This window comes from Bidens hawaiensis, unplaced genomic scaffold, assembly GCF_021521415.1.
Source record: "Bidens hawaiensis isolate Kalapana, Puna unplaced genomic scaffold, B.hawaiensis_p1.1 tig00031489_1, whole genome shotgun sequence".
In the NCBI taxonomy this organism is placed as follows: Eukaryota; Viridiplantae; Streptophyta; class Magnoliopsida; order Asterales; family Asteraceae; genus Bidens; species Bidens hawaiensis.
In genome coordinates, this window is record NW_027495314.1 from 61,401 (window position 1) to 75,489 (window position 14,089).

The following is a 14,089-nucleotide window of genomic DNA, read 5'->3' on the forward strand; positions in this document are numbered from 1 at the left end:
TTTAATATTTAGTTTTTGGATTTTAATTTTCTTTATTATAAGAAAGTTAATAATATGCTTAGGGTTTGATAATGAAAGAGTTTCATAAATAAATGATATGTTATAACCCATTTAAAAGCTATCTAGATTTGGTGACCCGTTTAATTTTTTACTATAAAATTGTTTATTAATTATAAATAATATCATTTTCTTTTTAAATTGGATATTAAATTTTAGTATATCCCTATTTTATAGGATTTTCATATCTAATTGGTAAGATTAGCTTTTAATTTAATGAGATGTTATAACCTGTTTAAAAGCTATCTGGTTTTGGTAAGACCATACCTATGAATTTGGGTTAAATCAATGAGAGACCTCCATAAAAGGGGTAAGCAACCACATCGCGACACGTAGAATTTTAGGGGTTTCGTTTATATATATATATATATATATTATATATATATATATATGTATGTATGTACATATTTATTATATTTTAGACTTTAGATTGGTTTATGGGTGGAAGAAAAGTAAAGTTTTTGATGAAAGTTTAGAATATGATATGACGATAAGGTGGATGTTTGAATTGGTATTTTTTTTTGATGTTTGCACAAAAATGCTTTTTGACTTAGTTTGATTACAAATCAGACCCACATTTTAGTATTTCAAATAATTTTGTTACGTGAAGAAAAAAAAATGTCAAAAGAAGTAAATTGATTAATAAAAATTTTGTGACTAAATTATTATTATATAAATTAATAATTTGCAATGTGAATAAACAGAAAAAAGATAATTATATATAATAATTATAAACTTTGGTGCCGTTAAGTGTTGATTGGGCCATCTTGGTGTCACCGTATTGGTCCTTGATTTTTTTTAGTTCCGGTACCATGACAAACATAACAGAAACTAAACAAATTCGCGTAGACTCACTGCATTTTGTTTTAATTTCGGTACCATAACCAATGTGACGGAAATCACCCGATTTGCGTAGACTCTCCGCCTCAACTTCCGGGATCGGCAATGCTCGGATCTTCCCAATGCCCGAGTGTTACCAACTGACGCTACTCAACTGATCCATCTCAAATTTTATACGTTTTTGTTTTATTTTTGGTTTTTAGTTCCGGTATTATAACGCATTTAACCGAAACCGACCAAATATGCGTTGACCTACCATCTCAACGCTCGAGACCGACAAAGTTTGGGTTTATCATCTTCCGAGTTTTACCAACCTACACTAGTTTATCATATAATCCAACAGCAGTGGCAGTACCACCAGAAGCTTTATGATCTATCTAATCATGAGGCCTAAATTCTCCCAAACAGATATTTATTTGTATTATTAAAAATGAAATATCTTGTGTCATCATCTCCCACATTACACAATACAGAGATGGGGCTAGCTTCAGCCATTTTCATGGCTTCTGCAGCATCAACTTCCTCAAGGTTTCTTCTCAAACCTCCCTTCTCTCCACACCTTCAATTCGCATCCGTAAGTCTCTCTCATTCACTCTTCTAAATTAATCCACAATCTTGATCAAATTCAAGTGTAATAATTTAGGTTCATTTCAATTTTGACGGTAAACCTTCAGTTTCTGTCCAGAATATCTGCAACCTAAGCGTAAATCGTCGCCGGAGATCCTCAGATAAATGCCGCCGGTTGTATTGCAGTCAGGTACGGATCGAATACAACGCCGACGAGGAGGCGTGTGAGCTCGTCAACGGAGTTGAGGTCTCAATCGGTGAAGGAGCTGATTCGGTTGCTGCTTATCTTCTCACTGCTGTCAAGAACAATAATGGAACTGGTATCTTACTGTTATCTGATATTTACGGATTTGAAGACTCGTCCACCAGAGATTTTGCTTATCGGATCGCCTGCAATGGCTACAAGTAAGCTAATCAAATGCTGGTTATTATAACTAACTAACTAATGGCGGTTATTATAACTAACTAATATGTTTCGTTAATATACATATGGCGGTTATTATAACTAACTAATGGTGGTTAAACCTAACGGTAACTACTTACCTAACACCGTTAATTTGTGTGACATATGCATATCAATATTAATACTAGATTAACATTTAAGTGTCTGCTTTGAACTTGTCCTCCCTTTTTAAAATTCATGATTTGTATTTGTTCCGCATTTTAAAAATTTAGGGTCAATAACGATTTGCAAGAGAAAAATAAATAAAATATGATCAATATATTAGTACTATGCGTCCCTGGGGCATGAAAACCACTGAAGTATTGGTGTGTTATTGATTAACTATTTATAAGAGTACATTATACATTAAATCCTAACTAATAGGTTCTCTCTAATATGTACGCATCGTTAACATCATCGAACCATTTTGTGTCACAGTGTCCTGTTACCCGACTTATTCAATGGAGATCCATGGTCAAAAGACCGATCCATGACCCTGTTTGAGCCATGGCTAACCACTCACAACCAAACCGCCACAACAAACATTGCAGCATCAGTCAAATGGATGGTGGATGAATTTGTAGCTGCAGGAATCTCAAACAAGCTTGGAATTGTTGGCTTTTGCTTTGGTGGAAGAAAAGTAACCGAAGTGCTAGCTGAAGATAATAATAATCATTTTGGAGTTGGAGTATCGTTCTATGGCACAAGGATCCAACCGTCTGTTGCTGCTAAAATCAAGGTGCCTGTTTTGTACATCACGGGTGATGATGACCCGTTGTGCCCTGTTAAAGTGGTTGAAGATATTGTAAGGGATAATGATGGTGGATCTAAAGTGGTGGTTTTTAAAGGCAGAGGTCATGGGTTTGTTCATCGACCTGCATCGAGTGAAGAAGATAAAGATGCTGAAGAGGCGTTTACGATTATGAGAAATTGGTTGCAGAATGGGTTGGCTGTTTCAGAGGTTCAGTGAGTTTTGGTTTTTTGTGTATATATTTATAGGTTTGTGTTCTTGGTTTCTTGTTGGTTTCAACGCTTAATGAATGAATTGTTTGGGATGAATGGAAAAGTTGTGTGTTTTGATTAGGGATATGTGCAGGTCTGGTTTATGTTGAGCCAGGATTTAAAACGTTACCGGGCTTAACATACCAAAAACATCAAACTGTTCATAACCGAAATTAATGGTTATAAAATACAGGTCTAGTTAAATAGTACAGAAAACCTGAATTAAATAGTAGACTTTTTAACCAAAACTGATCTCTCTCTCAAGACCTTTGATTTAAAATTTTATGGTTAAAATTGTTATAAAACTGTGTGTTATTGAAGGGGTGGAAAGGGCAAGATGAAAGGGGAAAATCACCACATGTAAGCGCCAATGCGACAAAAGAGCTTTCAGATTTCATACCAAGTTGGATGTGTTATGGTGAGGTGAAAGATGAATGTGATTTGTGAGATGAGATGAAGATAAATGATTAACATATCAGTTAAAAATAAAAAACAAACACCACACTCCTCACGCATGCTATTGGACTCGCGGAGGCTGTCATGGCGCTCTTCGACGCTGCATGTGTCGTGGTGTTTACTGCCCCAAGTGTGCCAACATGGCCTTCGGCTAAAAGCTAGACTCCTTAACACTTGGCCTAAAGCAGAAGCGGGAAAAATTTTGGTCACGTTTTTAATAACATTCCACACTTACATGTAATAATATGGTAACATACCTTATAAATGTACGTGTGATTTTTTTATCTTAAAACTACTTATGAAAAAAAGCTAAAAACTTAATAATAAGACTATTAAGACTGATTCATAAACTGGTGACGAAAATTACAAAATTTAGGATGAAACTGTTAATAAAAAACTGATAGAAACACATGCTCATAGATACAACAAACGACTTGATTCACCAGCCATTATAATCTATAACATTGATTGATGTTGCAAACATATAAAGCAAACTAATATCTAAAAGTAAAGATATACAACATACAGTATAATATTATTGAATGTTCAAGGACTGAATGGCAAGCTTGGCTGCAGTCATTGAGGCATTGTTCTTGACAAAACTCAAACAAGTTTCAAACCGTTGCAAGGTTTCTTTAACATCCATCGCTTTCAGTTTTTCGTTCTGTAACTTTATCATTTCCGAATGTGTAGATCCTGTCATAAAAATATTATTACCCAAATAATTTTTAGAACGTTTAAAATAGACTTTCGGAAACTTCTAATTCATTTTAAGTGTCACGTTATTAGGTAACTTTTTTAACTGGACATTTCTCTAAGATAATAATAATAATAATAATAATAATAATAATAATAATAATAATAATAATAAAAAACAAAAAAATAAATAAATCGAAGAATAAGCGAACTACCAGAAACATTTTGAAGCGCAGTAAATGACACGCGCTCAGCATAAGAAGGAATGAAAGCCTTTTCACAATCTAAAGAAGGTTGTTTTAAAGCCCAATCTAAAGAATTTGCTGTTTGGGTCCGCAACGGTTCATCTTTAGCAGCCTAAACATTAACAAAAAATCAAATGAGGTAACAATTTTGTAAATGGTATAATATCTAATGCACGCAAATGCGCAATGCAAGTCACAACCTTTAGTTTTATTTCCAAGCTATGCAATCCCTCAAGAGCTTCTTTTAGTTCAACAACTTTAGAGCTTACTTCACTTTCATTTTCTGGAACATTATCCTGCAGCGGTAATACGATGCCTTCCAAGAAAGGATCCGCCTGCAACACAGAATATTAGTTTCCACAAATCACATTTATTTTGTAAATGAAAAAGGTAAAATGGTCAGTTCATCTCAATCTAACAAAAAGTAACTTACTTTTGCAAATTTGACTAATGTGACACGACCAATGCCTCTAATAGAGACCAAGGCCCCAACATCTAGTTGTTCAACCTGTCGCAACACTGAGACGATAATGAGTTTAACTAAAAGAAGAATAGAAATTTATAAGGAATGAAGATATAATATGATTATTTGAAGTTAATTACCTTCTCTATAAAAACCAAACAAGCATATCTAGCAGCAAATGATGCTTCTTTTGAAGTGGAACTCACAGCAATGGGATCCAACACAAAGTGCACAAATAGTTTCTTCTTTCTTAGCAAACACTACAATCACACATGTATTAAGATCATGTTATTACTAAAATTCAAATCTTGCTTTAAAAAAGCTTGATACCAAGCTTATTTACAACAAGAAGTTGCGTCTCTTTTGTCTGTTTTACATACTAATCTTTTTATCATATAAATCTTCCATAACTTCTTCGTCTCTCTTGTTGTTTTTACATTTCAGCCTCCTCAAGATCCCAACTTTGACCGATGTTGACCCAAAATTACATGAGGCTCACATGATGTGTTTTCTTGTTGCGTGTGTCTTTTAAAATTAAGATTCAAATCCTGCTAAGGTTGATATGTTTTAATTAAGTCGGCCCACCAACCCATTTATTTATTACAATCCTCCAACCTGTTTATCACGTTTGCAACTTGATTACAACCCGTTGACGACCCCTTTAATCCATTTATTACAACCCTCCAGCCCGTTTAACATGCTTGCAACTTAATTACAACCCACCAACCAGCTGACGACCCATTTACTACAACCCTTCAACCCGTTTATCAAGTTTACAACTTGATTGCAACCCGTCAACTCGTTTGGCTTGTTTAGATAAATGCATTAAACGGTGCGCAGTGATTTCAAATGTGTTTGCTTTAGGGTTGATGTAACCCAGTTTCCACACAATCAACCGGTTAATTAAACATGTCAAGCCGTCAACCCATTTATAACCACCCTCCAACCCGTTTTACAAGTCTGAAACTTGATTACAACCCGTCAAAACCCATTGATAACCCGTTTGACCCATTTGTTACAACCCTCCAATCCGTTTAACAAGAAGTTCACAACTTGATTACAACCCATTAATCCATTAGACACATTTAGATAAATAGGTTACTCGAGTTGTGGCCTGGTTACATAATTTAAAATATGTCCAGTTTAGTGTTGATGCCTCTAATAACTTTTCGAGCCGTGTTCGAGTAAATACCTCATCCAATAACTTCAAGTATCTTGCTTCAAAGAGGTGAATTGTCTTAGCTTCAGATGGAACAAGCACCTGCAAACACATAATAATAATAATAATAATAATAATAATAATAATAATAATAATAATGATAATAATAATAATAATAATAATAATAAGTCTTGAAAACCATCAATCGTAACCTTATAGTTATACAATAAAATACCTGATCAGAAGGAAACGGAAGCAGTGGGAGTTCTAAGAAACTCGCGTGCACTTGTAATTTCTTCTTATTATTATTCGAACCAACCAATCTGGGTTTTGCATCTAAACGCCGGAAGAACTGATTAGGCTTTGCAATTGAGCATCTTCGTAGTGAATTGGGGGCAATTGAAGTGGAAGCGATATTGGTGGTGAATCCATTGATGCTCTGCAACTCATTTCCGATGGATGATAATTAAAATATTGTGTGGAGAATATTGGGCCATCATTATTAATTACCGTTAAAACCGGTACGTGGAAGCCTTTGTACCCACGTATGACGCGTCAGTATCAAAGGTCAATGGGTTTAACCGTTTCTTGATTTCTGCTTAAGTTTTGAAAGGGGTACCGCTACGGACACCTTCACACCCCTTTATACGCGCGTGTAAGTCTATACGTGGCGTATAGTGTACGATCTGACATTTAGCCTGAACGACAGTCATAGGCTTGTCGTATCGTACCCTCCCAGTCCATCCTTTTTTTTTCGTTTTTTTTTTCTACCTCACCTACACCCTCTCCATTCAACCAACAACAACAACCATTTATTTCTGGAGTCGGACGAGGAGGAGCCGGGTACGCCGCTAACGGTTATTCGGATTTAAACCAGGTTTCGTTTTATCTTTATTTAGTACATGTTAGGACGTAATTGTACATGTTATGACATATATTTGGTGACTGGTTTAGTTTTGTTACGTGACTTTTGAAAAAGTAAACTATATTTTTAGGCACCTACCGTTATATTATACAATGTCTACTTACTATATAGACACCACGTATATGTTTCTCATACTAGGTTTCTCGTACTGTTACCGTTATTGTTTAAATTTTTATTATATTATTTCTATTAAAATATTAATATTATTATTAAAATTTTGTTGTTAATAAAATAAAATATTATTATTGTATTTATTAAAATATTATTATTGTGATTATTAAAATAGTATTATTCTAGACATATAATAATTATTATTAAAATAATAATTTTTATATTAGTATTAGTATTAAAATATTCTTATTATTAGGTACCTGACGTACGCCAGAGATTCAGATGCGGGTGTCAGGCGCCGGCGCAAGACGTTCGGAGGTACATTCTTATAGTGTAATGTAGAATATAATATAATATAATAACATAAAAATATGTTATTATTATATTATATTTTATTATGTTATATTATATCATATTATATTATATTATGTTATATTATATTATTTAGGTTATATTATATTATATCAAACGGGTGCGGGTTATGTTGGGTGGGTGCTGGTTTTCTAGAAAAATCCACCAGTTTTGTCTTGTTATGGTTTTTTTTCTTTTTTTTTCTTTTCTATTGTTATTATTAATGTTATTTATGTTTATTATTATTAATATTATTTACTTATCAATAATATATTATTATTCGAAATTCGACAACGGGTGTTCAGTTGCATGGCTTATTTGGGAAAATTGACAGTGCGAAACAAACTTTCAATTTATTGGCTGGTTTCGTTATCGACATCTTGAAATTAGTTGTAGGGGCTTACTTGGGAAAACTGGCATTTCCAAACAAACTTTCAATTTCTTACCTGCTTTCGTTATCGACATCTCAAATCTGGTTCTTCGATTTCTTCAAACTCCAACTGTCTTGACCGTCGGTCACCACTGACAACCGTAGTTGTGTTTACTCAAACACATATCAGTCGTCACTATTAAGCTTAGGCTTTTTATTGTTTTAATGTTTAGTTGTGGGTATTGTAAGTTGATCATGTCGCGTATGCTAAAAGAATTATCAGCATATACACATACATATGTATAGTAGATGTGCGGTATAAGAATTCATTGCTCGGACATAACCAGCACTAGATCGAGATATTAGTTTGATGAGTTTGAATCTCTCGGATCCGCGGTATCCGCTAACGGCAACGATAATCGGAGCCCATACTTTGGACAGAGAAGTGGAATTCGGTTATTGCTCCAACATAACGAGCAACGGATTGAGATATTAGTTAGGACTTACCTGAACAGGTTGGCACGTATGCTGGCGTGGGTTTAGGTTCGGTGTTGACGATGACATTAACACGTTTGCTTAAAGCTTTCGTTACCTCCGGCATAATACACAATGAAAGCACAAACTCAAACAACAATCCATACAACAACATGTTGTTGTATGGATTGTTGTTTGAGTTTGTGCTTTCATTGTGTATTATGCCGGAGGTAACGAAAGCTTTAAGCAAACGTGTTAATGTCATCGTCAACACCGAACCTAAATCAATGTCATCAGGTAAGTCCGGGATAATATCTCAATCAAATGCTCGATGACTGCATGGAGCCACCGCGTTTGTTATCAGGGAACGGCAGAGGAACTTCACCTGGCTCTGGAGAAACTTAAACAAATGCTCGATGAGTGATCCTGACTGACGTGGACCAGGCCCTCATGAACGCCTGCGACGCGGTCTTCCCTAATGCCAGCAAAAATTTATGCAGGTGGCACATATCCGAGAATATAAGGAGAAAATTTAAGGGCTTATATAGGACGGATATGGGGACGGACTTTGCGTACTGGTGGAAGGTCCTGTATCAGTCTCCGACGATACTTGACTAAGACAACCGTTGCATCAACATGGAGCGTCATTTGATACAGGACGATAGAGCAGGTGAGTCCTTCGAACCGGATGATAGTTATTAATAGCCTAAACATACGTCTTAATAACGTTTCCCTTTATTTTTCAGAGGTCTGGCAATACATTCGCAACAGCTGGCTGGATCCATACAGACACAAGTTTGTAGCATGCTGGATTGACGAACGCCGAAACTACGGCGAAACTACGACGAACCGAGTTGAGAGCCAGCACGCAAATCTGAAAAGGTACCTCAGTGGAAGAAACAACTCGCTCGACACAATTGCCAGGCACATCCTTAAAATGGTCGGCTCGCAGATGAAAGAGATCGGTAAATCTTTTCACGACTCCCGTTCCAAGGTCATGGAAGGATATCGACAGCACGTCTGGTTGAAGAAGTTAATAAACAAGGTGTCGATTCACGCTCTGGGTCTACTTGTGAACGAGTATGAGTTGATACACAAGATGCGTGACGGTGGGGCTTCATGCGACCACCATTAGTATTCGTCTTCGGGGCTGCCATGTGCTTGTCGGATTGAGGGATACATAGTTAATGACACGTGTATCCCAATAAAGGATGTTGACCCGTTCTGGAGGAGGCTTAATTTTGATCCAGGCTATCCTCCTAACGAAGACGCAGACTACGAAGCAGGTATGTGTGAAATCAACGATACACTATCGTCCATAGATGACCCTAATCAGAAGAAAAGTTTTTTCGCGAAGCTCGTATATGCTATTCTAGGGAGATCTAAAAAGAAGTCACCCGAAAAAAGAGAGGATCCTCGGGGGCGTCCCAAAAAAGCAGATCCCCCGTGGCACAGCTCATACACCCCCGCTCCAGATCCCCTGAGGCACAGATGATACACCCCCGCTCCAAATCTCCCCAGACACAGCTCCTACAACCCATCCTCGTCACAGGGGCCCAGCCAAGAAACCCCCCACCCCATTCTCGCTGACTCGTTCGTTGTCCCAGTCAGCGTCGTGGTTTAAACTCCTCGGGGACGACCTAAGACATCGAAACATACGGCGCTCACCTCGGGTTTCCTTTGATGGTTTCGCCAACGCAAGTACCGGCGATAGAAATGTTTAGGAGCGTCATTCCTAGCTGGGCCCAGCCGTTCGTCGCGGACATCAAAAACGTACGCCCAGACGGTAACTGCGGTTTCCGATCAATCACCGTAGGTTTGGGGATACATGAGAAACTCTGGCTGGATATTAGGCGGGCAATGCAGAACGAGCTGGAAACGAACGAAGGGTGGTGGAGGGCGATGTTCAACAAAGAGGATGACAGATTATACGGCTGGGTTCATTCCAGCATTCCGTACTCCAACACGGTCAAACCGGCGCCGCCGAGTCGTTGGTTCAGCGTACCCGGTCACGGGCACGTGGCTGCTCAGACATACGCGTGTGTGTTAGTCAACCTAGCTGGCAATCAGACGGAATCTTACTTCCCATTGAGAATCGGTCCTGACTTGATTCCGGATCCAGTTCTTATAGGCATCGCTAACTGGGGAGGTGATCACTGGATATATATCAAATTGGTAGGAGATTTCCCAATGCCTACGCCGAACCTTAATTGGGAAAGAAGCGCCGTACCGGCGGCCCTCGAATGGAAAACACTGTACGGACAACGTATGAAGGAGTACGAACATATACGTAGGGGTTGGCGAAGGGAATCCTCAAACGTAGATTTAGACAGCTTATAGAAGACAATGTATCAATGGATGAAAAGTCTATAATAATAATAATAATAATAATAATAATAATAATAATAAATAATAATAAATAATAAATAATAATATTAATAATAATAATAAATACTAATAATACTAATAATAAATAACAATAATTAAATAACAAATTAATATTAATATTAATAACTAAATATTAATAATTAAATAACAAATTAATATTAATATTAATAACTAATAAATAATAAATACTAATAAATAATAATAATAAATAAATAAATAGGCAGAATACGCTGCGTATAGACCTATATGCGGCGTATTTGTGCCCCTTATATTGCTGGCCGGCTGCTCAACTGCCACTTCATTTCAAATTTCAAAACTCCCGCCCGAGCATCCACACACGAGTCTATATTGGACCGACACCGACCGGAATACGACACCAGCCGAAGAGATTTGACCCGACACCGACACGACATGGAGGTAATTTTTTAATATTATGTTGTTGATGATGATTATGTTAAGATGATGATGATGTATTGTTGATAATGTGATAATGATGATGCTGTTGTGTGGATGGATAAAACCGTCGGCCGGAGTCCAGCTTTAATATGGTCGGAGTCCGGCCGTCGGCTTGAAGGAACTATCAGCGGCGGCGTATAGCCCTATACGCCGCCTCTGATATATAAATTTTTTATTATTATTAGTATTGTTATTATTTATTTTTTATTATTATAAATACTATTATTATTATTATAAATATTATTATTATTATTATTGTTGTTGTTGTTGTTGTTATTATTATTATTATTATTGTTATTATTGTAATTGTTATTGTTATAATAATAAAAATAATAATTTGTTATTATTATAGTTTGGGGACGAGATTGAGGAGGAGCTCGAGCAGGAGTATGAGCAGCAGATGGGGCGGGGCGGGGCCGAGGCCGTGGGCGGGGCCGCGGACCCCTATAGGGTGACGACGTGTTGGTCACCTACCCTCATGTGCAGTTCACTAAGGGTTTTGACGCCCACACACGATACATTCGCCTACGCCAGATGCACCCGTTTCCCAGCACGATTATATCATGGTCGTTTTTGGAGTCCTGTGACGCTCACCAGCGGGCGGCTGAGTACATCGGACAGGATACGCCCTGGAGCCGATGCTTCCGTATGCCACTATCAGCCCACCGGGAGCTAACACTGGAGGTTTACTCCACGACACACGTTACGTAAGTTTACTCCACGTTGTTATGTTTTTAATATATTTATTATATTATAATATATAATAGTATGTTATTATATTATATTATATTATATTATATTATATTATATTATTGCAGGCCCCGCGCGTCTGGTACGCTAGAGATTCAGATGAGGGTGCCAGGCGCCGATACGACACAGTTGGAGGTTTACTTCCGCATGTTCGAGCAGGACGTCCATCTATCCAAGGAGGAGTTCGCGGTTGCTCTAGGCTTATACACCGCGCAGGAGGTACGCAACCCGATATACACGCATAGCATCCACCAGATGCCGGAGGACGACCTACGGGTATGGTGGATGGCCATCAGCGATCACGACTTCGGGGATAGGCCCTTGGACACCAAGTCCAAGGTCTCGGCTATTAGGGGCCCGCTGCACAGGTACGTTATATTATATTATATTATATTATATTATATTATATTATATTATATTATATTATATTATATTATATTATATTATATTATATTATATTATATTATATTATATTATATTATATTATATTATCTTATATTACACAGGTACCTACATAGACTGATTGCGATGTCCATCGCGGGTCGCAACCAGGGCGCGGAGCACTGCAGCCTGCGCGACCTGTTTTTTTTAGGTGTTTGCTGACTCACAAGCACTGCAACCTCGCGAGCGGGTTTGCAGACTATTTTGTCGGCTACCAGTTCAGGCAGGGACGAGGGTCCTTGATGGGTGACGGGTATGTCACCCAGCTTGCGATATCTCTGGGTCATGGAGACCTGGTGGACGGCCTGCGTATCGCTCCGACCCCTCCGAGCGAGTTGGACCGCATCCGTTGCGGCGGCATGCACATTGTGAGTTCGTTCCCGGGCCCAACGGCCCGTACGATCGAGTGGTGTCCGGGGCGGGGGCACATGTGCCTTACGTCCCGGTGCCATTAGTCGAGCCTCCCCCGGTCGCGGCACCGGAGGTGGAGCTTGTCCATGAGCCTGTCGACGTGGGGGAGGGGCCCCCGACGGGGATTCGGACGATGGTGGTGACGGACGTGAGTATCCGGGCGCATCTCAGGTACGTTTTAATATATTATCGTTTTATCGTTTCTTTTAATTCGTCTTCGTATTAAACGTATTTCTGTTGTTTTGTTGTTAGGGGCCGACTCAGCACATTCCACGAAACATATTGCGTGGTGCGTTTGGGTCCCGTCACCGACGCTAGGTTGCAGGCCCTTGAGTTGGGGTTGAGGCAGATGTCGCACCAGATCGGCTGGCTTGTTAGCAGTCGGGAAGCGGAGCTGTCTGGACAGCGGTACACCGTGCCACCGCCACCCCCTCCCAGTTTTGACCACGAGGCGAGCACGTCTGGCGTGAGACGCGGACGTGGCGATGGCGTGGATGCCGCGGACGGTTCGGGGGCGAGGCGCAGGGGAGAGGACGACACCGACGTCGGCGAAGCGTTCCGGGGCCTCGGGGGCCACGACGACGGCATGGGCATGAACACGGAGGACTTCCTGCAGATTTTTATGTTCTGTTGTCGTATTTTCTTTCATTTGTACAGATTATCTATATAACAATGATTTTTGGTATATATATGTGTTAACTGTTTTTCGCCGAAATAATATTAAATATTAAACAAATAATTAATATATAATGATAATAATAATAATAACAAAATAACAAAGAAAAAAAATAAAATTAAAAAAAAACATAATAAGACAAAATTGGTGGTGTTTTCTAGAAACACCGAGTCATACGCCGCGTATAGGGCCGCGTATAGACCTATACGCCGTGTATAGGTCTATACGCGGCGTATAGGTCGGCGATTTAGCAATTGGGGCGGTGTCCCTAGAAAATCCGTTTGCAAGTGACTTATATTCTCCTATACATATAATTTGAGTTGAATATATTCTGAAAGTTACCTTTTTATTCTATTGGATAGAGACATGGTATGTCTATATCATATTCTTCCTAAACCATACTTATAGCTTTGCTATTGATAGTATTTTTCACGGCGTATAATATTTGATTGTTTGATTTTGTAAGATTCTTAAATCATTTTTAACGGCTCTCGTTGTAGATGGCTTTGAAAGACTTACCAATTATCATCCATATAAAGCCAATTTTATAGTTTAATTTCTAAATCCGTTGTGTTCTCGTCTATTAGTAACATACACTTGTTAAAATCAAACCGAAACTCTAGAAGGTTTTCTCAAAATTCTGTTACATGTGTGTTTCGATACTTGGTAGTTCGAATATCCTCTTGCCTCATGTAACGCCTAGTTCCAATAAATAATAAATAAAATGATACGAGTTTATTTTAGTTGACGTGTCGCAAGATGTCGTTAAATTAATTAAAATAATATGTAGGTAGTGGATAAAGTTAAGA

The 14,089-nt window shown here is 38.3% G+C and overlaps 3 protein-coding genes across 3 annotated transcripts; 2 read left to right on the forward strand and 1 right to left on the reverse strand.

Moving 5' to 3' along the window:
- The first annotated feature begins 1,368 nt into the window (after window positions 1–1,368).
- On the forward strand, window positions 1,369–2,898 carry LOC143582198 (uncharacterized). The gene is made up of 3 exons (XM_077064820.1): window positions 1,369–1,471; window positions 1,583–1,869; window positions 2,345–2,898. Exons 1-3 carry the CDS (start codon window positions 1,373–1,375, stop codon window positions 2,874–2,876), a joined length of 918 nt encoding a protein of 305 aa, XP_076920935.1. The 5' UTR covers window positions 1,369–1,372; the 3' UTR covers window positions 2,877–2,898.
- An 810-nt stretch (window positions 2,899–3,708) lies between these two features.
- Window positions 3,709–8,248, reverse strand: LOC143582195 (uncharacterized). Its single transcript, XM_077064818.1, has 8 exons — window positions 8,192–8,248; window positions 6,163–6,366; window positions 5,961–6,029; window positions 4,909–5,028; window positions 4,739–4,813; window positions 4,506–4,640; window positions 4,276–4,417; window positions 3,709–4,060 (listed from the first exon to the last, which is right to left on the reverse strand). Exons 1-8 carry the CDS (start codon window positions 8,246–8,248, stop codon window positions 3,900–3,902), a joined length of 963 nt encoding a protein of 320 aa, XP_076920933.1. The 3' UTR covers window positions 3,709–3,899.
- Window positions 8,249–9,874: 1,626 nt separating this feature from the next.
- LOC143582196 (uncharacterized) lies at window positions 9,875–10,498 on the forward strand. Its single transcript, XM_077064819.1, has one exon. The coding sequence runs from the start codon at window positions 9,875–9,877 to the stop codon at window positions 10,496–10,498; it is 624 nt and encodes a 207-aa protein (XP_076920934.1).
- The last annotated feature ends 3,591 nt before the right edge of the window (window positions 10,499–14,089 follow it).

What these genes read in the sequence shown, in the direction of transcription:
- LOC143582196 (XM_077064819.1), top strand. Translation starts at nt 9,875, where the DNA reads ATGTTTAGGAGCGTCATTCCTAGCTGGGCCCAGCCGTTCGTCGCGGAC.
- LOC143582195 (XM_077064818.1), bottom strand. Translation starts at nt 8,248, where the DNA reads ATGTCATCGTCAACACCGAACCTAAACCCACGCCAGCATACGTGCCAA. An exon ending in ACTTGAAGTTATTGGATGAG is followed by an intron (nt 5,029 to 5,960) that starts GTATTTACTCGA and finishes GTGTGATTGTAG; the next exon opens with TGTTTGCTAAGAAAGAAGAA. An exon ending in TGCGCTTCAAAATGTTTCTG is followed by an intron (nt 4,061 to 4,275) that starts GTAGTTCGCTTA and finishes TTTTTATGACAG; the next exon opens with GATCTACACATTCGGAAATG.
- LOC143582198 (XM_077064820.1), top strand. Translation starts at nt 1,373, where the DNA reads ATGGGGCTAGCTTCAGCCATTTTCATGGCTTCTGCAGCATCAACTTCC. An exon ending in CACACCTTCAATTCGCATCC is followed by an intron (nt 1,472 to 1,582) that starts GTAAGTCTCTCT and finishes GTTTCTGTCCAG; the next exon opens with AATATCTGCAACCTAAGCGT. An exon ending in ATCGCCTGCAATGGCTACAA is followed by an intron (nt 1,870 to 2,344) that starts GTAAGCTAATCA and finishes TTTGTGTCACAG; the next exon opens with TGTCCTGTTACCCGACTTAT.